Consider the following 27,833-nt stretch of genomic DNA (forward strand, 5'->3'; position numbering starts at 1 on the left):
CGGGGCCGCGCCGCGCGGTCACGTGGCTGGAGTAGCGGCGGCGCGCGCGGCGCGGAGGCTGGGGGCCCGGTGAGCGCGCTAAGGTAGCGGGGGAGGGGAGCGGCGCGAGGCGGCGGGGTCCTGCTGGCGGAGACGGGGGTCCGGTTTCCCCCACCAGCTGCGGCTACCCGGGAGGGTGCGGGGGACAGACCCCGGGGCGGAGCTGCGCAGATTCGAGAAACTCGGCAGGCTGTGGACGAGCTGGCAAACTGGCTCCTTCCTTCGTAGTTTAATGGCCCCGTCTGATATTGCAGAAATAAGGAATAGAATTGAAAGACTGTTTATGCCTCTTTCCGCTACTAATTATTGTTTTGTTAACTTTTATTTTTTTTAATTAATTTTGAACCGTAAAGCAACAGCCGCTAAATGCAATGTGGTGTCCTGGATTGGATTTTGGAACAGAAAAAGGACTTCAGTAGAAAAACTGGGGAAATCTTGATAAAGGAGGTAATTTAGTTATGTATGTTGGTTATGTAGTTAGGTGCATGCATCAATGTTAATTTCTTATTTTTGATAAGTATACCTTAATGTTACATTAGAGGAATTTGAGTTAAGGGTATACATGAGCTCACTGTACTATCTTTGCAAATTACTGTAAATCTAAAATTATTTTAACATAAAAATTTAAACAGAATCCTACAGCGATATGCAGCAGACCAATGTTTACCGAAAGAGCTGAAGTTAGTTCCTTTTTGCCAAGCCTGACAGGAATTAGCTGTCTGTTTGATCAACTTGTTTGCTAAGGAAGGTCCGGCTAGTGGGTGTGGCTGCTTCTAGTTCAAGTTTTATGGGCAGGAAATCTGTTTTGTCTTTCAGTTCCATCCAGTGGATGTCTTTGGAACACCTGTTATACACAAGTAAATGAGACACACGTGTTCCCTGCCCCCAGTGCAATAAAAATGCAAGTTAGGTAGGAAGTAAGGACTATTTGAAAGGTGCAACACAGAGCTGGAAGGGTTCAGAGGTAGGAGAAATCACCTCTGGCCCAGAGGAGTCAGGCTACTGGAGAGAGTGGCTGTCGTGAACTGAGGGGGCCTGAGAGGAGAATACATTCCTGGAGAATGGCTCCAGCAGAGGCTTTTAGGAGAGGAGGCTGAGGGAGCCTGGGAGCAGGTACAAAAGTGGGAGCACAGCACATGCCCAGGGGCTACTGACGCAGATGGCACAGGAAGTGAAGACTGGAGTTTTCTTATAGAAAACAAGGTGACACTTAATTTTAATTGTATATGCCATGGGAGCTGTGGAATGTTTTGGGGCAAGAGGGGGGCATCATTATGTCTGTGCTTGGAGATGATTGACTAGGCAGCAGTGTGTAGGATGGCCTACAGTAGATCACTTAGGGAAGCATTGGTTTAGCCCAGGGAAGTCACAGAAATTCAACCATGGCTCTGAAGTTGATATACACAGAATAACATGGTTTGGGGAGATTTTGTGGACCTAGAGAACATCAAAAAGAAAAGAAAAAAAAAAACCAAAATCCCAAAGTTTTGGCCCTGGGTGTTTTGGAGCATGGTGGATGGATTTGCAGAAATAGAGGACTCAGGAGAACCCTGGAGTGGGGATGGAGAGGGCAAGCAATTTGTTTTTTGAACAAGCTGCGTTTGAACTGCTGGCAGAATACCCAGCTGGAGATGTGTATTTTAAAGTGTTGAGGAGTGGAAGCCAAACATACAGAGGGGACAAGAAGAGGAAAGGGAGCCCCAGCGGACAGATAGGAGGTAGCTGGGGATTCTTGTTGGGTTAGGAGCCAAGATGGCCCTTTGGCCTGGACATGGAAAGTCTGTGGTATCACGGCTTCTGCAGAGGTGGAGGACCCTGAGGAATGAGGCTAGATCTTGGATTTAGCAAATTAGGAAAACACACATCACTTTTCAGAGTTGCTTTAGTGGAAAAGTCAATTATCTGCTCTTAGCCTGTAGTCTGTTCATCCCATGGCCTTTCCCAAGTGGGCCAGGAGCCAGAGAGATGGCTTCTAGTTCTGGCTCTGCCACTACCTGTGTAATTTTGAGCAAGTCATGTATGCCTGGACTGGCATAGGAAGACATTTGCCTTAATAAAACCAAAAGGACCCTTTTATTCCTAGCAACACCTAAAAGTCCACAGAGCCCAGGTTCCATGGGGCACACTTTAGAAAATGCTGATACAGAACCAGAATTTTAGAGCTCTGAAGAACCAAAGAATTTTATCCAATTCCCTCACTTAACAAATGAGTAAACTAATACTCAGTGAATATTGATTTCAAACATATCATATTGATGGGACCCAAAATACCCCTATAAAGTAGTTATGCTTAAACCTGTTTTGGAGATTCAAAAACAGGCTCTGAGAAGTTAAATGACTTGCCCAGGATCACAGAGCAGCCAGTGGTGGTGTGAGATTTGAACCCAGGCCCCTAAGTCAGGGCCTTCTCTGTCCCACTTCCTGTTGCCCCACTGGTTGTCAGCACTGAATGCGTTTAAAACTGGTTGAATGGAATGCTAGTAACTTCAAACATTTTCCCTTTCTTAGAAGGAATGTGTTCCAAAAGTCAGGTTCAGTTTGACTGCATTACATATATATGTTACTATTAGTACATAAAAGCGGGAGAGTACACAGCCAACAGTTCCCGAAGTTACATTTTAAGAAACAGTGCCTTAGACCATGTGAAAGCTCATTATGTTTCATCAGCTCTGAGGAGTGGGAAGACAGAGGCCTGAATAGATGCGGCCTGTTGAAAAATACTCTGAGCTGATCCTGTGATTGCTTACTCTTTCCTCTTACTGCTGTTTTCCTTTGCTTTGACCAAGTCCATTGTCTTCACTGCTGGCCTCCTGACCCTGACCACACCCTTCTTAACAGACGCATGAGGCTGCATTTACTAGAGGTAAAACACTGCCTCTTTGGGATTATTCTTTGATTCAATAAGTAATTTCTTACCTACCTTGACAAATAAAAATAGACTCACTTATTTAGGAAATAAACCTGTAAAGGAACCAAGATGATTTTATAAAAAAAATTGGAGGGATAAAATGGCTCCAATATACTGTGTGGAGTGTTGCCCAAACTAGCAATTTTAGACTTTTACTCTCAGTTCTAATTGATGTCATAAATAATGGAAACTTGGTTTACTTTGATGTTAATCTCACTGGAATTCTCTGAAAGATATAAAGCAGTGGCTGAGAGAGTCTGAGAGTATGTGACATCAAGGGCCTGGATTCAGAATCTGCTTCTACCTCTTGTTAGCTGTGTTACTTAACCTCTCTGTGCTTCAGTTTAATTGTCTATACTTAAACAATAATGGTATTATCTTGCAAAGTGTTTGTGAAGATTAAATAGAATAATCTAAGTAGAGCACTTAGAATACTGCCCAGCATACAGAAAGCAAGCAACCAATGCCAGCTATTATTATATCTTGTTTTTAAAACTGTTGCCAGTTTAAGGCATCCAGTTTAATAATTTTCTTATCTAGGAGGGCACACCCAGTTAACATCTCATCTTTCCTCCTAATCCAGTTAAAATGTCCCTTATTTTTTTCTGTGTTTAAAAGAATTTTTTAAACATTATTTAAGAGGTATAATTTACATATAATAAAATGTACCATTGTAAGTATGTAGTTTGATGAGTTTTGACTACAAACCATCATTTCAGTCAATATATAAGGCTTTTTCATCACCTTGGAAAAATTCCCCCATGCCCTTTGAAGTCAACCTCCCCACCCCAGGCAACCACTGATTTGTTGTCTGTCATGTACATTAGTTTTGTCAGGATTTCATACAGTATGTGGTTCTTCTGTTAGCATAATGTAAGATTCATCCATATTATTGCATATATCAGAAATTTATTATTTATTACTGAATATATTCTGTTGTATGGATGTACCACAGTTTGTCCACTTTCCTGTTGATGGACATTTGGGTTGTTTTTAGTTTTTTGGCTAATTTGAGTAATGCTATGAACATCTATGCAGACATTTCTGTGTGAACATATGTCTTCGTTTCTCTTGAATAGATACTAAGAATGCAATTGTTGGGTCACTTGTTTGAAAGAAACGGTCAAGCTTTTTCACAGTGGTTGTACCATTTAATACTCCTGCCAGCAGTGGATGTGGATGCCCACATCCTTGGCAACACCCGGAACTGGCAGTGGTGTGTGGGGGAATCGCATTGTGCTTTAAATCTGCAGTTCCCTCATGACTAGTGACATGAGCCTCTTTCCATCTACGTGTCTTCTTTTATGATGTATCTCTTCAAGTCTTTTAAGGGCCTTTGTTTTTAAATGTTGAAAATGTTGACCCTAAAAACAACAGACCCTTCAAACATGATAGGTTTATTTGGCATCTATATGTGGTTTTAATAGTGGGAGACTAAGAGAGAGAATTCAGCAAAAATACAAGGCTGAGATTTAATTATTTTTGAACGTCCTGGTAAGCAACTACTTACACAGCAGAATATTTAGAAAGGATGTCAGATGTGTTTGTTTTCCTTTTGTGTGTGTGTTTTGAGGGGGAAGTAATTAGATTTAGTTAATTTTTTGGAGGAGGTACTGGGGATTGAACCCAGGACCTTGTGCATGCTAAGCATGCTCTCTACCACTTGAACTATACCCTCCCCTCTATTTTCCTTTTTTTCAAAAGTGAGTCTTGAGACAAGGATGAAATATTTCTAAACCACTTCAGCAAAGCAGCTATTTTGAAATGACTGGTGGCAAAAGTCCCTCTTAACTGCACTCTGGACTGGAGGGACAAGGCTGAGCATTTCACGGGCTCTCCAGCCACCAGGTGGGCCAGTGTCACCAGGTAGGTGCCCACTGCTGTCTCTGCACAGGAGGGCTCAGTGATGGGGTTGTCTCTGCAGGGCATTTTTACCTGGAGTTAGCCCCAGTTATCCAACGAAAAGCCTTATTGAGGTGACTGTTTTGTTTTTCTTCCCCAGAGGCAAGTATTTCAGTTTGTTGATTCCTACCTTCCTTCGTTAACTTATTTAAAAGTGTGTATTGAGCATGGATCATGTCTCAGATACTGTTTAGGCATTGGGAATGCAGTGTGACCCAAAAAGATAAAAATCTCTACCTTGTAGAGCCTGCAGTCCACTTGGGGCCCTGGGGGTGGGTTTGGGCTCTGGCAGAGGAACTGTCCCGGTCGCCCTACCTTTTGAGAAGCATCACAGGCAGGCCAGAGCCACCTCCTGCTTCCCTGGGCTCCCTTTTGTACTATGTTAGAAGGTCCTAAGGGATAAGGAGAAAAATTGAGGTGAGAAGTGGGATAGGGAGGAGGAGTTTGTAGTTTTAGATGCGGTGCCAGGAAAAGCCCCACTGAGAAGGTAACACTGAAGGAAGGACCCAGAGGAGGTGAGAGACCAGCTGTGCATCTGTCTGGGGGAAGAGCGGTCCAGGCATTGGGGCAGGAATGTCTGGCTCAGTCATTCTGACCCAGGGTGAGGGCACGAGGCCGAGATGAGCAGGGAGGCCCCTCACCATTGGAAGGGTTTTGGCTTCTACTCTGTGTTGTGCAACAGTGGAGGGTTTTGCACACAGGTGTGGCATGATTTGAGAAAGGGAGGGAGGGACAATGGCAGGGACAATCCCACCTATCGCTGTCCCAACAAAACCTCTCCTAATTGTGTTGTGCACAGAAATAGAAAATGAACCAAGTAGAGCTGTAGGAGAGTGCGTCAGAGCCTCGAGCACCTGAAGTCCGTCAAGGGCCTGAGGGACTGAGGCAGGATGGTCCTAGTCATTGGAAGCTGGTTTTTCAGAGGCTTTTCTGAATTTTGTACAGATCTTAAGCATATGAAAACTGAACCCTTTCCTTCGCAAGCTTGTGTGTCAAGAATGTTCTGTTTCCTTGGCAAAGGCTGCCCTGCTGTATTCTGATCAGTAGATTATTGGATTCAGTAAAAGCCTTTCCTGCTTCCTTGGAAATAAGGAACTGGATCTTTTCTTACCTAAAAAGTCCTGGAATGTTAAATACCTTGAATTGGATTACAAGGGGCATTTGTGGGCTATGCCTGCATAGTATAGAAAAGGACTTTTCTAAGGACCTACTGTAGAGCACAGAGAACTGTATTCAATTTCTTATAACATATAATGGAAAAGAATCTAAAAAGAAAAAAAAATATGTATGTATATGTAGAACTGAATCACTTTGCTCTACACCTGAAACTAACATTGTAAATCAACTATACTTCAATACAAATTTTTTTTTTTTAAAAAGAGACTTTTCCTCCCTGGCAAACCCAACTTTTATTATACTGATGGCTTTTTAACTACTATTTTTCTTAACTGCAGATAACCTGTTTATCCTGATGGTAAAGAAGGCACGTGGCTGATGAGCAGGGTGGCGAGGCCGCCGAGTGAGGCAGAGGGTCCAGCCTGGGAGACAGAGGACGAAGACACGGCAGAAGGCGATTTAGGGTATGGCCTTGGAAGAAGACCCGGCGGGATTTATGAAGCTCAAGTTTCACATTTATTTACGTCTAGAAAAAGTTCAGATGGGAAGAATTTTAGTCCTCCCCCATTTTCAAGAAACAAGGAAGAAAGAAATGGAGCCACTTTTCAGTATTCCAAGCATAAGAGCGTGCCGGATACGTACCTGGAAGGGACCCGAATTTCCCATCGCAGACGACAGAGTAGCACTGGTAAGAATGCCCGGTGTCCTCTTCCTCCTCCTCCTTTCTGCCCCGTGTCACCCCTCCGACACATGAAGGTGAGTCTCCATCGTGGATTTTAGACATTTATCTTAATTCACCTCTACGGACTGGTGATGATACGAAAGTAATCAGTGTTTCTATTTCCAAGTATTATGCAAATTGGGGAGTACAGTAGTTACTCTGCGTCAGTACATGTATGTTATATCAGTAAGTGATCGCCTTCCTTGCTTTTTTTTTAAAGTAGTGGTGTACTTCATTTGGGTTTTTTTTTTTTTTTTTTGGTCTTATTTAACATTTATTGGTTACCTAGTAGGTGTCTGGGACAGTTCTAGTCTCTGAGAACAGCATCAGTGAACAAAATAGTCAAAGGACCTAATGTCATGGAGTTCACATTCTAGTAGAGGAAACAGAATAAACCAGCAAATCAACCACTGTAGAACATCAAGCAGTGGTAGGTGAAAAGCTAGTGATTGGAGGGGCTGGGTGCTGCCATCGCAGGCAAGGGTCAAGGGTGGCCTCTCTAAGGAGGTGGCATTTGAGCACTGCAGGTCTGGTGTTTATCTGGGGAAGGAGAGTTACAGGCAGAGCACATTGACTTCGGGTTACTTTAGGGATGTCATAAAATTCCACCAAAATATCAAAACAAAATTAATCTTAATCTATCCTAACTAAAAATAAATTATGCTCTATGCTAAAGAGAGAATAAAAATTCAGACCCATACTGTGAGAAAATGTTACACCTCCGAAGTGAAGTGATCGGGACCTGGTGGGCAAGTCCCAGCCTGCACTGCATGTGGCGCAGCTCCTATGTGATTGAATCTTCTGTAATCTGCATTGTGAAACTTCCCCACCAAAGTGGAACAGACACAAATTAGAACAACATGAAAATAATTTAAGGAACATGGGTTCAGATTTACAAAAAACATGTTGCAGCCGAGGATCTATCTCCATCCTTCAAAATTCTTCTTGAAATTAGGATGGGATTATTTATATATTTTTCTTCCAATTCCTTATCATGCATAGAGGATAGATACTGTTTTACAAGCAAGATGTTGAAAACTGAACATCATGATATGATGTCTTTACATGAGGAAATACCACTGCGTTGTAAACAAGATGTAATAGCAGTGGTGTGAGTGCGTATTTTGTTAGGTTATGGACTTTTATCTTTTTATCAGAGTTGACTTATCCCAAGTAAGTATATTGTATTAGTTTCCTATTGCCAATAGGCAATTTCCAAATTACCAGAAATTTAATGGTTTAAAATAACATAGATTTTTGTTATTTTACAGTTATTATGTGTCTCAAAAGTCCAAAAAGGTTTTACTGGGCTAGAATCAAGGTATCAGCAGGGCTGCCTTCCTTCTGGGGGCTCTAGGGGAAAATCCATTCCCTTGCCTTTTCCACCTTCTAGAGCCTGTGACCCCTGGCCTGTGGTCCTCTTCCTCCATCTTCAAAGCCAGCAATGGCTGGTCAAGTCTTTCTCACACTGAATCACTCTTGACATTGACTCCCCTGTCTCCCTCTTTCACTTATAAAAACCCTTGTGATTACATTGGGGCCCCCTGGGTAATCCGGAATAATCCCCTATCTCCAAGTACTTAATTTATTCACACCTGCAAAGCCCCTCTGGCTACGTATTCATAGGTTGTGGGATTAAGAAGTGGAGGGAGATCTTTGGGGGCCATTATTCTGCCTACCACAAGTATGAACAGAACAGAACTTGTCATTGTCAAGCCAGTGTCACTTCTGTCCCTCCTTGTAGCCCTGAATCATCAAAGTAAAAACAGAATTTAGGTTTTCCCTTGGATACTATCATGTTGATGAAAGTTCAGAATAACAAAGAAAAAAATTGTTTCAAGAAACTTTTAATGTCCCTCAAAATATTCTCAGAAAAATTTTTTTGCTACTTTTTACCTCTTATCCTCTTGCTGTAATTTACCACTTTAATGTTTTTCTGTTGCCAGTGAGAACACCATGAAAATGAAGCACCCAGGAAGTTCAGTTTAATGTCTCAATTGACCACATTAAGGAGATAATAATTCAAGTTACAGGAGCTTCTAGTCATTCTTCTTGGAAAGAAGTTAAATTCAGGTTATTGTTTAGATATTCATATCATGATATTGATCAGGCTTAAGCCAAATGCCAAAATTGTTTTATTTCACTCACCAACATTCATGGGGTTTTTTTGGGCGGGGGTGGTAATTAGGTTTATTTATTCATTTAACAGAGGTACTGGGGATTGAACCCAGGACCTCGTGCATGCTAAGCATGCACTCTGCCACTGAGCTATACCCTCCCCTCTCACCTTCCTCATTCCTGTGTCTTTTCATTTGTGAAATGTCTTAAGCTATCCATTTTTATCATCATTTGGTTTGTTACAGTTATTTTCTCTTTTCAATTTAAGTGGAGCCTGTTTTTCATATTTTGTAAACAAATATCCTGTATTTAACCAGTTAAAGAAAATACTAAAAAAAATTTTTTTCCCTAATAGATTCTAATTCAGAGTTGTCAAATGTGGAATTAAGGCAACATCTTCATGAAACTTTAGAGGTAGGTGCTCTGGCTAATATACAAATTCTCATGGGAATAAAGTCCACTGATAGATATTTTGTGTAAGTAGTACTAATATGGTTTGGAAGGCAGATGTTGGCTTTCCAGATAGTCTCATGAGCCACAGTGTCAAGCTCATAGCTTCTAACTGGCCTCCTCTGTTTCTTAGTCTTCTCATCTCTCAAAAAAGCTGTTTATATAAACGTGCCCTCCAGTTCTCTTTTCTACCTTCTAATTTTTTTTTTAAGTATACTTGATTTACAGTGTTTCAGGTATACAGCAAAATGATTCAGTTATGCATATATATGTATATACTCTTTTTCAAATTCTTTTCCATTAAAGTTTATTACAAAATATTGAAGGTAGTTCCCTGTGCTACATAGTAGGTCCTTGCTGTTTATCTATTTTATATTTAATAGTTTATATCTGTTAATCCCAAATGCCTAATTTATCCCTCCTCCAGCCCTTCCCCTTTGGTAACTGTAAGTTTGTTTTCTATGTGTTCTATTTGTTTTGTAAATAAGTTACTTTGGTATCATTTTTTAGAGTCCATATATAAGTGATATCATATGATATTTGTCTTTCTCTTCACTTCTTTAGTCGACCTTCTTTCTCTAATCTCCTCCTGGAGAAAATAGTTATCACTCCTTTCCATCTGTCTTCCCTGTATATGTTGAAATAACCTGACTTAATTTAACCTCCTTAAGGTCAGAGGCTCAGAAAGTACCCCAGATGGCCTGAGGAGGCCATCCGTCTTGCTGGGAGGAGGAGTTTCTGTGAGATGCCTACCCTTTGGGGAACAGGAAGCCCAACTTAGTGATTCTAAGCATTTGTGATTCTTCTGGTGAAAGCTATTCTAGTAGTTTCCTAGGGCTGCCCTGACAAAGTACCACAAACCGGTGGCTTAGAGACAGCAGATTGATTCTCCCAGTTTTGGAGGCTAGAGGTCTGACATCAGGGTGTCGGTGGGCCATGTTCCCTCTGAAGGGTCTAGAGGAGAATCCTTCTTTGCCTCTTCCTAGCTTCTGGTGGTTGCCGCCGACAGTCCTTGGCTTACAGCTGCATCACTCGGGTCTCTGTCTTTCTGAAATGTCACAGGGCCTTCTGCCCTGTGTGTCTGTGTCCAAATTTCCCTTGTCTTATAAGGCCACCAGTCATTGTGTTGAGGCCCACCTTAATCCAGGATGACACTGATTATATGTGCAAAGACTCTATTTCCAAATAAGGTCACATTCACAGTACCGGGGTTAGGACTTGAACATATCTTTCTCGGGGAATACAGTTCAACCCATACTAGCTACTGTAACTGTGTGGATGATCATGTGCTTGTTTTATGTGGTCCAAAGATTTTTCTCCAATTTATTAGCTACATGGCCTAAATGGGTAAAAGCAAAAATTTGGACTTTCTGTCATAACTGGCACCTGATAGTGAGGGTCTCAATTTTGGCCTCTTCTGGTCCACTTATAAAGCCTGGAAGAATTTCCAGCCTCATTTGTAAGGTCAAAGTGCTTCGAGTCAAAGTGCATGTTGAGTTTAAATGTAAACTATCCAAATTGATCACTTAGGGTTGCATATTTGCAGAGAGGAAGACTAATTTTATTTTTCTCCTTAGGAGGTAGAAATCTTGAAAACTGAACTTGAGGCATCTCAAAGACAACTTGAAGGTAAAGAGGAAGCATTGAAAATTCTTCAAAGCATGGTAAGAAGTTACTTTTAAACTTTCATGGTGTACACATTCCAATAATAAGTAGCATGGTTTTAGCTTTAGAAAAAAGGTGCACATAGGAATAATTAGAAATTTAATTTCTACTGATAAATGATCTTTATTTTTCTTAGGCAATATTTGGCAAAGCCACAAGTCATACCCAGGCAGTGCTTCAAAAAACTGTGGAACAAAAGAGATCCTTGGAGAAGGTATTTGCCACTTGTAGTGTAGACTTGTTCAATACAGTAAGCTTTCAAATACAGTTTCCTTAAAGACCACTGTACCAAAGGATATGTCATTTGTGCATACTTTCTGCTGGGTGTGCTTCAACTTCATACGGTCCCTTCTATTTTGGAGCTTATAATCCAAAACACATGGGCAGAGCCCGCCAAGTTGACACTTTCTATTTTTCTTCTTTTCCTATTTTCCTTCCTCTGCTTGCCCGAAAGCCTGCCTCTTTCTGACAATCTCATCTTCACCCTAGATGGTCACATTCCTGTGCCTGTTGTACCCTCCCTTGATGGGAGTGTCCTGGGCTTAGACTCCTAGTAGTGTACTTTGGGGTCTACATGTGTTGAAGGTGATGAGAAATCTTGGTTCAGGCCAGCAATTTTTTTTTTTTAATTATAGTTGATTTATAATGTTGTGCTAGTTTCTGGTATATAGCATAGCGATTCAGTTATATACATATATATATATATGTATTTTTCATACTCTTTTTCATGATAAGTTATTACAAGCTTTTGAATATAGTTCCCTGTGCTATACAGTAGGACCTCATTATTAGGCCAGCTAATTTTGAAGCTAAACAGTTTGAAATTTTCCTCCTAATAAGCAAGCTTCAGAAAAGCTTTTTTGAGTGCTAAAGAGGTGTGTTATATGTGTTTACAAATGTCACTCTTTTTGAGCAATAATTAGTTTTTTTCTCTTAACCTATTTCTATGAAATGATTAAATGATTTATTTCAGCTATTCATGTATCCTGAAATGATTTATTTGTAGTAATTTTTTCACAAAAGTGCTCTTTTCTTTCTATAGGAAATAAATGCCTTGCAGTGGGAAATAGAATTTGATCAGAATAGATTTAAAAATATAGAGGAATCTTGGATCCAAAAATATGACAGGTTTGTATGTTATTATTCTATAATTTTTCTTTGTAAGTCTTTTAAAATGTGTGTAATTCAAATGTAGCTTAAGGTTTTCTCTTCTTTGAGCTAACTGTAAATGTAAAATTCACTTTGCTTACCCATTTACCAGTTCCTATTTTTCTGTTACTGTTAATTTTCTTTTTAAAAAAATAGTATAAACTGTATATTAAAATAACAGTTTAAGACCATATTTCCCAAGTTACTTTATTATTGGCACTGTTTTTTCTAACAAAATCTTTTGAGCAACTCTCTTATTAGTGCAAATTTATTTAGTAACTTTAAATTACAGCAGACTTATAAGGTCATTCATTGAGAAATCGATTTGATACCTGGGATTATAGATGGCTTTAGTGTGTAATTTTTTAACTTATTATTTCTTAATTTTTAATTTGAGATAATTGAAGACTTACAGAAAAGTTGTAAGAACAGTACAAATAATAATAATATATATTTTTCACCGATTCTCCAAATTTTAACTCTTTATCACATTTACTATATCATTCTCTCTTTCTTTGTAGTTAAATGCATGAATATAGAGGTAGTATTTTTCTAAACCCTTTTAGAGTACGTTGCATATGTAAGGCCCCATTACTCTAAATACTTCAGTTTGTATGTATTTTTTTAAAAGGGGGCATTCTCACTTGTAACCATAGTATACTTATAAAAATCAAGACATTAAATCCTTGAGCCTTCCCCAAAGCAGTTGGAATAATCCTCCTACTCATTACTCACACACACACACACACACACACACACACCCCACCCCAACCCCCTGTCTCTCTCTCTCTCCTTCTGTGGAGTGTGTATCTATTTTTACTTTAAACTAAACACCCCACACCTCTTGGCTTCTCTCCCTGTCATCTTTCTGAGATGGCCCACATTCTGCCTATGGAGTATGTATCTTCTAAGACATTTTCCCTTCTGAGTGAGACAGACCACACTCTCTGTGAAGAGTGTATCTCTCTAAATAAACTTGCTTTCACTTAAATAAAAAAAACCCAAGAGTATTATTTTTAAATTTTTTTAATTAAGAAACTAACTTTATGACCACTGTTTTAATGAATTGTAGCCAATCCTGAGCACGGAATATAACATTCCCCACAAATATCACAAAATGTCTTGATGGATATTTTATTTAAAGTTATAAACTAAACCAGATGACCAGGCTACTATTTTTATTTTTATTTTTTTATTAAAAATAATTTTTTTTTTAATGGAGGTTCCAGAGATTGAACCCAGGACCTCATGCACACTAAGCATGTGCTCTGGCCCTGAGCTATTTCCCTCCCCTCCGGCTACTGTTTTTAATTTCGAGATTTTTTTTAATAAGCCTCTAATGCTGGGTGATTTAGGAACTCTTGTAAGTAATTATAAGTTTTATTCAGCAGATAAAGCTCCCTATGTACCTTTTTTTAAATTGAGGTATAATTGACATGTACCATTGTATTAGTTTCAGGTGTTCAATGTAATGACTTAGTATTTGTATATATTGCAAAATGATCATCACAGTAAGTCTGGGTAACATTCATTGCCATACATCGTTACAACTTTTTTTCTTACGGTGAGAACTTTTAAGATCTACTTTCCTAGCAATTTAAAAATATATGGTATAAAAAAAAAGAAATAAAAATATATGGTATAGTATTGTTAACTATATTTTCCATTTTGTACATAACATCTCCAGGACTTATTTAATAACTGGAAGTTTGTACCTCCTATGTATCTTTTTAATGCAAATTTTGGAAGGTAGCCTAAGCATTTAGTTGGTGGTCAGATGGTTATTAAGTTGACTGAAACTTTAATAAAGAGAATTAGTGTTCAAAATAGATGCCTTAGAGATATTTCTGGTCCTGATTCTTTCTCAGCTAAGCATACAGAAGGGTTAATAGTAGGTTTAAAACCTTACCACACTCCTTTAAATTGTTTTCATTTTGTTACATGTATAATCCTAGACTGTTTTGAAATAGAAAAAATTATATTTGGGTTTTCCTGTTCTAATTACGGAATAAAAATATTCTAATTCGATTACAAAGTGTTACTATATTAGTTATTTGGAGAGTACTTTTTTCCAGGCTAAACTGTGAAAATGCAGTCCTCAAAGAAACTCTGAAACTGAAAACAGAAGAAATTAAAATGCTCAAGTCTGAAAATGCAAGTAAGTAAAGAGTGGTACTTTGATAATTCTTCAAAAATATTATGTTAAAAGATCAGTTTTATATAGTATGTCCTATGTCCAGAACACACATATCAATAGACAAAGTGGTAACATTTTGAAGTAATCTATAATTAAGGATGAAAGAGAAAAGATATGCATCAGTGCAGTTTTTTAATTTTAAAAAAATTGAGGTGAAATTCACATAAAATTAACCATTTAAAAGTGAAAAATTCATAATACATACAATGTTGTACAAACATCTAGTTCTAAAATGCTTCATCAGTCCAAAATAAAGCCTCACAGCCATTAAGCAATCCCCCCAGTTCCCCATCTATCCTTCAGTTTTTATACTCAGTGTAAAACAAAATGGTAGAGCACCTGATGTTTGAGGAGCCTGAGTAAATGTATGTTTTAATGGAACAGTATAGGAAAAGTATAAAATTGTATTAACTGTACATTAAAATAGTATTAAATATACACATATAACTATACAAAGCAGCATTATTTTTCTTATAAAAGTGTCTTCTGCGAATATCCCTAATACAAATATTTTTAATTTTTCAAAACATTTTTGGACTCCTTAAGAATTCGAAGTTTTTTACATATATTATGTGTATACAAACACACACAATATATCTTTTGTATAATAAGCCACTGTACGACAAAAGTTAGTGAAAGGCTATTAAAGTGTTTTAAGAAAATTAAAGTGGTACCAACTCTTCGGGAAATTTTAAGAGACGATGTTGATTGCCCCTTCTTTGTAGAAACTGTTTTAACGTGGAGGCTTGGAAGGGATAAAATAAGTGCTAAATCAGGTCATGGGCCTGAGAGAAGCACTTTACATAGTGTAGTAAGTGAACTGTGGCAAAACCTCTGGGTGAGAACTACACACATAGATGGTGCTTCTCCACACCAGTGATTTGACCCAGAGATTTCTCCCAGTTATGTTAGCTCCAGGACAGGAGCTGCTGATAACCACTACCCTTGCTCCTTCCACCCTGCAACAGGAGAAGAAAAGTTACTGATTTCTGCTCTCCAGGAAATAGCAGGGAACCCTCTGGTTCTAAATGTTTGCGTTGAGAGCCTTTTGTGAAAACTCTTAATAGAAAAGTCTGCTAGAGTTTGGAGAGCTGATACAGTTGACATTAATACAATATGTGAAATCTCATCACCTGGGCCTCACTGTCCATAAACGGTGAAAAATTAGCCCTTGTTTGTTCTCTTTTTGAAAATTCTACAAATTTTCTTTGAGCAAATGAAGACCAGACTTTGGTTCCATAGTTGATACTTCCACATTAAAAATAGTAACATTTTATCTAGTGTTAACGTGTATATTATCTCACTTGATACCCACTGTTCTATCAAACAGATAGGGCCAGAGTTTGTGGGTAGTTATTGTACATGCCTTGCTTAGAAGATGAGTATATGATGTTGGTGTAACTAGATGGGGTTAGACTTCATAACCGAACACTTCTTCATATGGCCCCTCCTAGTTTTGAATCAGCAGTATTTGGAGGCCCTCGCCATGCTTGATATCAAACAGCAGAAGATGGCTCAGGAAAACACGTGTCGGGGTAAAAGTGGCTTTACAGAGGTTTCAGGTCTTGAGGTAGGTAAGCAGGTACAAAAATTTAGCAGGGGGTAAATTTTCCTCTTTCATTTTCTTTCTGCCATCGCCATCAGCTCCATTTTTAGGACAGCACCATACTTAGCAATTTGAGAGAGGCCCAGGTCCATTCTCCAGCCTTGCTGGTACCATACCTTTCAGGCATGACATTCTTGGACATGAGGGGATGTGCTAGCCACTTCTCGCCCCTCGTATTTCCTTTTTCCACAGTTTTAGCCGAAACTATTGTTACCAATGTCTCTCCTGAATAGGGGCTTACAGCCTCAGAGTACTTTCCCACAGTTTTTAATCTGATCATCATGGTAATCTTGTGAAGACTGCAAAGCAGGTACCATCCCCATTTTACAGAGGAAACCCTGGCTCAGATAGTTTCAGTTACTTTCCTGAAGTGACAAGGTCAATCTGGGGTTGAGCCAGGTTCAGAAGAAAGGTCTGCTGCTGATGGATTACTAATTGCTTGTTGAGGTGTGCAATGTCTTACAGTGTGGAAGTTTGGCTGGTAAGATAAAAAGTGTCCTGGGGACTCATGAGAAATGAGCAATGTAACAGTGGAGTGAGGGGGGTTGGCCATTCACATTATAGAACTTCAAATAAAGAAACTATTAATAATAATAGCAAATACATAGTCCTTGGTAAGCGCCAGATTCTAAGTGCTTTAAGTAGATGAACACATTTAATTCTCACAACTACCAGATAAGCTGAGTACTATTAAATCCTCATTTTGCAAATGAGGTAAGAGGCACAAAAGGATTAAGTAATTTGCCCAAAGTCACAAAGCTACTAAGTGGTAGAGCTGGAAGTACATCCAGGTAAAGTTTAGAGTCTGTAATTTTGATCATCATGCTCTACTGCCTGGGTGGAAAACTAGTGTAATAACAAAACAGGAAAATAAACTGAACTGAGAGAAAATTCTGGAAAAGAAGGCTTTCTTATAATCTTGAGTGGGCCAGGGCCTAGGCAGGAACAAGGACCCTGAACCAGCTGATGAAGGAGCACTAAGGTAAAGAAGTACAATTAGGATTCAGAGCTCCTTGCAGAAACCTTGCATTTTCACATTGGTCCTACTCAGGTCGAAAGTTACTTTTGGCTGCAGCTTTTGCAGGGACAGTTATCAGGAGCCAGAAGTTGAGAAGGGAAAATACCAATCTACCACACAGCCACCATTTGTACACTCCAGTCAACTATAAGGTGAATATGTGCTTCATAGTCATCTTTGATGTGAGGAAGAATTTTCTGTAATAGCCTTTACACTAAGAGAGAGAGTGGAATCTTCCTCTCTAAACAGTTCTAAATTAGGATTCAATTTTCAGCTAATCCATTCCTGTGAAATTTTATAGCAACAGGAAGTTTAGACAATAATTCCATAGTAAGCTCCACATGAAACTTTAAAAGATATGGCACAATATGTTACATAGACTGCCCCCATTAAATTGGTAGTTGCTGGGATATGTTGGGAAAGCAACCTGTGGCTAGTTGCCAAATGGGTTTTTTAAAAAGTACAACAGTTCTTAATTTTCTTCTAGCTACAAGGGTCAACCAGAAGTGACCCATATGGACTCTTTTCTTCATTGTGATCAATAGACAGGCTTTGAGTGATCAGGCCCCTGTGCAATTCCAGAACAGTGGATGAGCCAAGAAATATTTAAGAACACATTACATGATCACAGAGCAGTTTTTTAGGCGTGGAGGGATGATTGTTTTCCTCACTGACATTAAAATGCACTCATCATTTCTGAGCATGCATCTTTTCCCAGCAGGACCTGACGGTAATGAATGCTGGGCAGCAGGGCCAAGTCCAGTCACAGGAAATCCATATTGTAGATGTTAATATTTACTTTGCTAGGTCAAGTTCCTGCCAAGGACTCAGAACTGAGGGAAACCAGTGCCAGGTTAAAGGTTTTTGAGAGTGAAAAGAAGGTAGAATTTATATTTTTGTTCCAAGTAGTAACATTCTCTCAAAATTTGTAGTTAATTTCCACTTGGGTCCTGAAATCAGCCTCATCTTCCTACTATTTTTGTTTTCCTTTCATTTCTTTGAATCAAGATGCTTGAATAAAATGTGCATGGATATGTGTGTGTGCCCCTCTGTGTGTGGCTAAGCAGTATGACACTTAGTAATGGGATAATGCTTTTGGATTTAAAGCTTGCAGTCCTGGGAGCCTGTGTTTGTCATGGTCCCAGAGGGAGCCCCTGTGCCTGTGCCAAAATGGCAGCATCCACTCGGAAAATGGTTCTTCAGCTCAAACAGGAGGTACTGTACTATCAAAACAGTAAAAGCTTGGGTTTTGTTTCTCGACTAACAGTTGAATAAGTGAAATATCTGCAATAATCAGCTTCATTTTGGTAGTCATTGGCTATGGAACTTATCCTTAAGTTTATGATAACATTAACTTATAAACTGTATTTTGTTTACACAGTTCCAACAAGTTGTTTGCGTATGTTTTAGTTAGTATTTTCTGAGTTCATATTTCTTTTGTCTATACATGGCCCTGAAATTACTAGATATTAGAGGAAAAGGCACACATGCCTAAAATCACTAGGATCTGCAACACTGATTAACGGAGAGATAAACATGAAGCTTATTAGAAAAGTTGCAAAGTACCTTTGTACCAGCCAGACCTAACTTTGAATCATAGCTCCATCATTTTCCAGCTCTGTGGCTTCTGGACACATACTTTAAACTATAATAACATTTGGAGGGTTGCTGTGAGAAATAAAAGACAGTAGACATACAATGTTTAGCACAGGGACATGTCTGGCATTTAATCAAATGACAGCTGCCATTGTAATTAAGCTTTAATAATAAATAGTGTGGACCATAATTTTAAAAATATTTCATGTTTATTGAAAGTATGGAATTTAAAGTCTTCAGAGTATATAGGAAAGCAAATAGCTAAACATTAAGCAATATATTATGAAAAGCATACGATTACAAAGATCAGAGTCAGCCATGGGACGTATGTGAAAGATACTATTCATAACTGTTTCCAGTGTTATTGTCTGGAGTGGCCCAAGGCAGAACTGAGATGCAGCCTTTGGCATCCTCCCTTTTTCCTCATTGGCCAGGACACACGCAGGGCCTGTCTAGGATAATGAAGTCTAAGAGGTGGATTAACAGGGAATTGATAGGTACACAAGGGGAACTTCTGGTAATCTAGTTCAGAGTGGGCAGCTACTGCAGAAGAGAATGACAAATGCCAATTAGCTTAAGCAGATGAAAGAGCTCAAAGGCAGGCAGGAGACTCATGCTGGCACAGAGACTGCATTTGCTAATCTGATTCAGCATTCAGGCAACAATTGTTCTGGTTTTGTCTCTGATACCTCTCAAACTTTCTTTCAAAACCAGTTGGGACTTTTGCAGAAGAGTAAAGAAGAAGCCTACATAATGGCAGATGCATTCAGAATTGCATTTGAGCAACAATTAATGAGGAAAAATGACCAGGCACTAAGATTTACACAAATGGATAAAATGTGTAAGAAACCAACAAAATGGATAAATTGGAAGCACCTTAAAGAGGATGGTAAATATGAATTATAATGGCAGTAACTGGGTGTAATTTCAGTTGTTTTTGTTTATAACTATAGTTGAATAAGCACAGTTAACATGGAGAATATAACTGAAATTTCACAGAGTTGTGATTTATGTAAAAATTTAGCAACTGTGGGAAAAAGGGGGTCACTGGGGTGTTAACCTGTGCAGGTAAGACCATAAAATGACAGGACAATCTCTTTTTAGTACTCTTCTATTTCATTTAAACAAGATCATGTTTAGTGGAAAAAAATTGTAAGAGCACTAGATGATTAAAGTGAAGCTGCCAAAAGGAAATTAATATGGAAAATGGCAGTGAAACTCAACATTAAATGTATCTAGTTAAACTTTACTGAAATGTGATTCTGGGTAAGACACTGAGTGGTAGAGGAGAAATCTTAAGTTCGACAAATTAATAAAGTATTCTTATAAAAAGTGAAACAAGTTAAGGTTTTGGTTCACAAACCTATCAAAAATTCATGGCCATTTTTGAGTCATTGTGGTATTAAACAAAATGTATAAAAATGGCGTAAGAGAATAAAATTACAATTGGAATAGGTAGACTGTCCAATATAAAGGTGTTATTTTTAAAGATCTAGTTTCTCTAAATGCTCAATCTCAATTTTCAATTATCAGTATTATTCAGAATTCAAATTGCTTCAGTTTAAAATTCCAATTTGAAACCATTTCTCAGTCAAAGATTACAGTGAAGTTTATTAAGTGTAAATGTTTTCATATTAAAATTCTGACATGACCCCATTTCTAAATCTTTATCAAAATCCATAATCCTAATTCCAATATCTCTCATTTTCAGATGAGTTCAGGACCAGTAAGAATCTTACAGTATCAAAATTGAAACTTAACAGTAGATACCTATTTTGTTTGAAGTATTTCCTTTCAACAGTGCATATTAGTATTAGTATATGGGTCAAGTGCTGGGAATTTTAGCTTCATTAAACTTTACCCATCTCATGGTAAATTGCTTATAGGGATAATAAAAAATAGAAGTAGTAAACAAGAACTGTGAAAGTGGGTAAAAGCAGATTCTATGTATTCAGAGTCAGCTGCAAGTCAGGGCAAAAGGGGGGAAATAATTTTCCTGAACTCTCATCCTTAAAGAGGAATTCCACATTGTCCTGAAATTAACTTCTAAAAGAGTTTTCTGACATGAGACGGGCCACTGAGCAAATATAATAGCTAAGTCCTCAACAGTCATTTGTAAGAAATACAAAATCACCATTTACATGGCTGTTTTCTATAATAATTCCTTAATGTTGAACTTGAGGTAAGTGATTTGCCAGGGGAATCAGCAAACTTAGTCCAATGTATTTAGCGTTTTAGGACTCAGTGGACAACATGACGGGTATCTAGTTCTACCATGAACAGATGTGTAGGTGATCTTCCTCAGACACCTCTTCTCTCAGTGGGGCCCTTAATAGGAGCTGGATTGCAAAATTTTTAAAGGTATACTCTTTGAGGGCAGCCCTGGTGTTCTGTGTTGTTAACTGAAGTCAAATCCTTTTAGAAATCTGATCTTAATTGTTTTGATGGAAGGTAGGGAGAAGAGCCAGGAGACAGAAGAAAAGAAGAGGTAGATTCATATTCATTTCAGCACTTGTACTTATTTTATATTCCCGAATTCCTACTTCCTTAGCTATTTACAAAATTCAGGAACTTTTGCATGGAAAACATGATTTGAGAGGCATAGCTCCCAATCTTTGCCTTCCATTAAGGTACTGAGACTGGAAGCAAAATTGAAAATAATTGATTCATCTCTGAAGTCTTTACAAGTATATACAAGTTTAGTAGCTCTTTTCGTCTTCCCAAACAGAAACTCCATACCCTTTCTATACTAACTGCCTGCTCCCTCCTCCAGCCCATGCTTTATTATTATTTAATGGCACAGCAACCCAACAATAGAGCATAGGTACTATTATTCTCATTCTGGAGGGGAAGAAATGAAGCTCAGAGAACTTGTCCAACGTCAGACAGGAAGTGGCTAAATGGGGATTCAAGTCCAGGTCTTGCTGTCTCTAAGGCAGAGCCTGCATGGTTCAGAGGCTACCTGTCTGCAGACTTGTTTTTTGGGGAGTGAAGTGGTTTCTCAAATAATGTGGGTAAGTGGCTGACATTTAAATTGGGAGATTTCACATACAAATCTGGATTGCTGGCTCCTCTGGAAGACTGAGATGATCTGGTAGCACGGGCTGCATTCTCTCCCACGGGGCAGCCACTGTGGGGAGCTGAGCAGCGGCTGTGCGATGAGACAGTGGCAGGACGGGCGTTGCTGTTTCTCACTGCGGCCCTCTCACCTGTGTCTGCCGTCCTGGCTCTAAAGTCTGCTCTTCCCACTGCACTGTGCTGCCTGACTCAGTCGTGCTAGAGGTCTCCTGAAGAGGACAAGGTCCTGACTGATTTAGGAATGAATCAGCCTTGGTTCACACTTACCTGTTTTCCTGGAAGTACATCAGTGAGTGTCTTGTTATGTCTCAGCTGGATTTTCATGTTCCACTTTAGGGTTACCATCACAAAGTAAGAAGACCTTAGGGCAGAAACTGCTGAGTATGCTCCCTTCAGAAAACAGTTCTAAGAGCACTGATGATCAGGATGATCCTCAGGAAGTCTTTCAGATGCTAACAGATTTGGTTAGTACCTTTACTTTTTGTTAGAGGTTGTAGAGAAGGTAATCCTTTTGCTTCCTATTAAATTCAACTCTTTACCACAGTCAAGTATGTGACTTTTATGCTCTTTTCCCAGTTTAGGCACCATTTTCGAGAATTATGGTCTCAATCTATTTAAACACCCCACACACACTACCCATGTCTCCCATCCATTGCATTCCTTGTGCAAGTTTAAACCTCCACCTCTGAAAAGAGGAGGCTTCCTGTAATTAAGTCCAGGCATCTCTGTCATCTGCATTAATGTATACAGTTCGTGACAAGACTTTGTTTATTCAGGAATTTTTAAAGTGTTCAAGGAACTTCCTCATGCATGTCCTTTAATCATTACAACCTTGAAATCAGCCCTCTTATCCTCAATTTCACAGATGACTAAACTAAGAAACCCAGGTTATATGAACATACTTATCTATAGAAGAGTATTAAAGTTATTTATTTGCATATAAATATATAAAAACAACTTTATATATAAATAACTTCAACATTCTTTCACAGAGATAAGTACATGTTGATATTATATATACATACATACACACACACACACCATGTAAATATATACTTTTTTCTCCTTTCTCTTCAGTTGACTTAAACAATTTTCAACAGAAAATGCTGTTTTCTATTCTTTCTAAAAAAAAAATATCCTCAGTAACTTGTAGCATGATGCTAAGGAATCAGTGGACACTTAATTCATTTATTCACTCTGATTGACTTGACAGAATGAAGATTGAATACTTTCATAAAATACTTCTGACTACAGCTCTGTATTCTGTGATTTACTAATTGGTCCATTTTAAATTTCTGTGCATGCAGCTGAATGATAAAGAAGAAGCTTTGGCTCATCAAAGAAAAGTTAGTTACATGCTTGCTCGGGCTTTGGAAGACAAAGATAACACGTCAAAAGAGAATAAAGAAAAAAGTCCTATGAAAGACAATTCTCCATTAAGAAATCGCTGGCAGAAAACTTCAGAATTCCCCATTTTGTGTGACTGTGTCCATTCAAGCGTTCAGATTTTTAATTCTGTGAACTGCATTTGTTCAGTTCAGCACTTTCATACAGATCAAAACTACACAAGAACTCTTAAAAGATCCCATTCTTTGCCATCAAATATCAGGTACTGAAGACAAACCAGTTGAAATTAGAACTGAGAGCTGTTTATATCGAGACTGAAGAAGGACTGTAAATGCTACTACATCTTCAGAAGTTGTATGTTTCCAGGAATTTCTAAATTTTAGGAGGCAGCTTAAATAAATATTTTCTATAAGAAATTATTAATATATTGTTGACATATTTTATTTATAAATTCTATTACTATATTTTGTGAAGTTTTCAATAATTGCCAATATCTTAAAAGCAAAAAACTGATTTTTGAGAAAAAAATTTAATTATTTAGATTGACTATAGGCATCTTTGGCTCAAGCAACAATAGGAATGACTGAATGTTCATTTTTGAAATACATTTATCTTATTTTTGTTTTTCAGGATTTTTTATTTGCCATATCAAGTTATTTAAAAATTAAAAATAATTTCCTTAAGTTAACTTCAATAAAAAGGTTTTAATGGTGGGATTTTAGCAGAAGTGTATTCAAAGTCATTGCTAGTTACCTTTATAGCTTCTTTTTTGTCAGAGCGGTGACATTTTGTAGCCAGATGTACACAGAATTCTGGCACTTAGGCCACTGAGTTAACTTCTTGGTTTTGATGCTGAGTTTTAGACCATTTAAAGTTATTTTCTCTTTCTATAAATATTACATAGTAATAATCTTTAATACCTTTTGGGAATATTGCTATATTAACAGCATCACAGTGATGCATTACATCGTTAGCAGTTATAATAAAACTTTTATCTAATTATGATCTCTAGTGAAAAGAAAAGGTATTACTACTTAGATGAGAAAACAATAGGGTGATAACATATAAACCACTTATAGTTTTGTTAAAGGAACACCATTGATTGACATTAATAATAAAGGCTGAAAATTTGGCAAATAAATTTTTAAGAAAGGAGGAATGATGAGGATCTACTGTTACCAGATATTAAAATGTATTGTCCTGATAGTAATATAAAGCTACATTATTTAAAGCAGTGTGGTAACAGCAGGTCAATGGAATAGGATAAAGACCATACACAGATGTAGTATATATAATAATTTAGTATGAAACAAGAGGTAGGAAAAGGAAGGATTAGGGATATCTAATAATACCAAAGTGGGAAGTGTAAAAGAAAATCAAATTACAAAAGTTGAAAAGGTTCTTTTAGTGTGTGTGTGTGTAAAAAAAAAAAAACTCAAATTAATAAAATCTATAATATTCCAATTGACAGATACACAAAGAATCTAAATCACTATCCTAAAGGAAATAAAAGCAAAAAGAAACAAATGGGGCCTAATGAAACTTAAAAGGTTTTGCACAGCAAAGGAAACCATCAATGAAAGAACCTACTGAATGGGAGGAACTATTTGCAAATGATACGACCAAAAAGGGGTTAATATCCAACATACATTAACAGCTCATACAACTCAAAAAAATAAACAACCTAACTGAAAAATGGGCAGAAGAACTGAATATACATTGTTTCCCCAAGAGGAAATGCAGATTACCAACAGGCACATGAAAAGATGCATCACTAATCATCAGGGAAATGCAAATCAAAACCACAGTAAGATATCACCTCACACCTGTCAAAACAGCCATTGTCAAAAAGAGCACAACAAATGTTGGTGAGGATATGGAGAAAATGGAACCCTCATACACTGCTGATGGGAATGTAAATTGGTGCAGCCACTGTGGAAAACAGTATGGAGGTGTCTCAAAATAAAAAACTGAACTACCTTATGATTCAGCAGTTCCACTCCTGGTTGTATATCTGAACAAAATAAAAGCCCTAATTCAAAAAGATAACATGCACCCCAATGTTCACAACAGCATTATTTACAATTGCCAAGATATGGAAGCAACCTAAGTGTCCATCAACAGATGACTGAACAAATGGGACCTAATGAAACTTACAAGCTTCTGCAGAGCAAAGGAAACCAGAAATAAAACAAGAAGAAAACCTACGGAATGGGAGAAAATTTTTGCAAGTGAAACCGACAAAGGCTTGATCTCCAAAATATATAAGCAGCTCATACGACTCAATAAGGAAAAAATAAACAACCCAATCCAAAAATGGGCAGAAGACCTAAACAAGCAACTCTCCAAGGAAGACATACAAATGATCAAAAAGCGCATGAAAAAATGTTCAATATCACTAATTATCAGAGAAATGCAAATCAAAACTACAATGAGGTATCACCTCACACCAGTCAGAATGGCCGTCATTCAAAAATCCAAAAATGACAAATGCTGGAGAGGCTGTGGAGAAAGGGGAACCCTCCTACACTGCTGGTGGGAATGCAGTTTGGTGCAGCCACTATGGAAAACAGTGTGGCGATTCCTCAAAAGACTAGGAATAGACTTACCATATGACCCAGGAATCCCACTCCTGGGCTTGTACCCAGAAGGAAATCTACTTCAGGACGACACTTGCACCCCAATGTTCATAGCAGCACTATTTACAATAGCCAAAACATGGAAACAACCTAAATGTCCATCAACAGGTGACTGGATAAAGAAGATGTGGTATATTTATACAATGGAATACTACTCAGCCATAAAAACCAACAACATAATGCCATTTGCAGCAACATGGATGCTCCTAGAGAATGTCATTCTAAGTGAAGTAAGCCAGAAAGAGAAAAAAAAATACCATATGAGATCACTCATATGTGGAATCTAAAAAACAAAAACAAACAAACAAAAACAAAGCATAAATACAGGACAGAAATAGACTCATGGACAGAGAATACAGACTTGTGGTTACCGGGGTGGGGGGCGGGGTAGAGGGTGGGAAGGGATAGACTGGGGTTTCAAAATTGTAGAATAGATAAACAAGATTACACTGTATAGGACAGGGAAATATACACAAAATGTTATGATAAATCACAGAGAAAAAAATGGGACAATGAGTGTGTATATGTCCATGAATGACTGAAAAATTGTGCTGAACACTGGAATTTGACACAACACTGTAAAATGATTATGAATCAATAAAAAATGTTAAAAAAAAACAAAACAGATGACTGGATAAAGAAAATGCAGTATGTGTATACAATGGAATACTACTCAGCCATAAAAAAGAATGAAATGTTGCCATCTGCAACAACACAGGTAGACTTGGAGGGCATTATGCTAAGTGAAATAAGTCAGATAAAGACAAAACAGTGTACATTATCACTTATATATGGAATCTAAAAAACACAACAAAATAGTGAATATAACAAAAAAAAAAAGAAGCCAACTCTTAGAGAACAAAATAGTGGTTACCACTGGGGAGAATGGGGAAGGAAGCAATATAAAGGCTGGGAGGTGAGAGGTAAAAATACTGGGAGTAAGACAGGCTATAAGAATGTATTGTACCACAGGGAATATAGCTAATATTTTGTAGTAACTGTAAATGGAGCATAATCTTTAAAAACTGTATAAAAATTAAAATAATTACACATAAGTAAATAATACAAAATAAAGAAAGGAAGGACTCATCATTGAGAGATGCAGGCTGACTTCACTATTGTCACCTGCTGCTCTTCCAGGAATAAAAGTATCTTTTAACAATTTAACTCTGGTCTACTTCCTTAGTCCCACCTTTCAACTCAAAATATGAAGGCAACCAAACCACCCTGAGCAAACTTTTAAAGAAACAGTCCAGAGGGGTCCATAGAGAGAAATGAACTAGATGAGATCCAGATATCCTCATCATGAGTCCATGGCCTCACCAGAGCAGCTCAGGTCCTGAAGCTTTGACATTAATTACCTTTATCTCAATTTTAACAATGTTAATCACCAATGAAGAAAGATTTTTAGATAGCCAATATTTTGTAATAACTGTAAATGGAAAGTAACCTTTAAAAATTGTATAAAAAATTTAGGGTTTGGGGTGCAAGTATAGCTCAGTTGTAGAGGGCATGTTTAGCATGCACGAGGTCCTGCGTTCAATCCACAGTACCTCCAATCAGAAAAAAAAATTGTATTAAACATTTTTTTAATTAAAAAAACTGAATTAACACTTCACAAAGGAAGGATTATGCATGATTAGCAAACATGAAGAAACCACATGAGACATGAAAGTAAGTTAGAATGAGATACCAAATTTACAAAGACCCCCCAGAGATTATGTGACTGCTAGAGATGACGAAGTGAAATGAATTCTGACAGGTTAATGAATGTATAGATTTGAGATCCTGAATTGAATTTTTGGGGGAATTTACTCATAAGTGAAACTGCTGAATCATATGGTAATTCCATTTTACATTTTTTGAGGAAACACCACAGTTTCCCACTGCTGCTGCACTGTTTGACATTCCCACCAAGGGTCCCAATTTCTCCACATGCTCATTAAGACTTATTTTTCTGGGTTTTTTTTTTTTTTTTTTTTGATGGCAGCCATCCTAGTAAGTATGAAGTATTATTTCATTGTGGTTTTGATTTGCATTTCCCTAATGATCAGTGATGCTGGGCATCTTTTCATGTGATTTTTGGCCATTTCTATATTATCTTTGGTGACATGTCTATTCAAGTATTTTTCCCATTTTTTTAATTGGATTTTTAAAATTGCTGAGCTGTAACAATATATATTCTTTACATATTCTGGATATTAACCCCTTATCCGATATATGATTTGAAAATATTTTCTCTCATTCAATAGGTTGCATTTTCACTCTGTTGATTATGTTCTTT

At 37.9% G+C, this 27,833-nt stretch overlaps 2 protein-coding genes across 8 annotated transcripts in view; one reads left to right on the forward strand and one right to left on the reverse strand.

Moving 5' to 3' along the window:
• CCDC125 (coiled-coil domain containing 125) lies at nt 1–26,244 on the forward strand. Of its 7 annotated transcripts, none has more exons than XM_072958561.1 (15): nt 1–83; nt 393–486; nt 2,826–2,902; nt 6,304–6,653; nt 9,160–9,218; nt 10,832–10,918; nt 11,056–11,133; nt 11,962–12,047; nt 14,144–14,226; nt 15,720–15,835; nt 17,997–18,104; nt 19,200–19,374; nt 21,900–22,027; nt 22,871–23,172; nt 24,382–26,244. In XM_072958561.1, exons 4-15 carry the CDS (start codon nt 6,344–6,346, stop codon nt 24,455–24,457), a joined length of 1,608 nt encoding a protein of 535 aa, XP_072814662.1. In that variant the 5' UTR covers nt 1–83; nt 393–486; nt 2,826–2,902; nt 6,304–6,343; the 3' UTR covers nt 24,458–26,244. The 7 variants fall into 7 exon arrangements, with proteins under 7 accessions (XP_072814662.1, XP_072814661.1, XP_072814658.1 ...); XM_072958560.1 differs by lacking the exon at nt 2,826–2,902 and adding an exon at nt 4,652–4,813; XM_072958557.1 differs by lacking the exon at nt 2,826–2,902.
• Nucleotides 19,367–27,833, reverse strand: part of CDK7 (cyclin dependent kinase 7) — a 34,115-nt gene continuing 25,648 nt past the window's right edge. The window contains exon 13 of the mRNA XM_072958565.1: nt 19,367–21,772. Coding sequence (XP_072814666.1) covers nt 21,762–21,772 — 11 coding nt within the window. The 3' untranslated portion in view covers nt 19,367–21,761. The remainder of the gene's footprint in view (nt 21,773–27,833) is intronic.

This window comes from Vicugna pacos, chromosome 3 (genome assembly GCF_048564905.1).
Source record: "Vicugna pacos chromosome 3, VicPac4, whole genome shotgun sequence".
NCBI lineage: Eukaryota > Metazoa > Chordata > Mammalia > Artiodactyla > Camelidae > Vicugna > Vicugna pacos.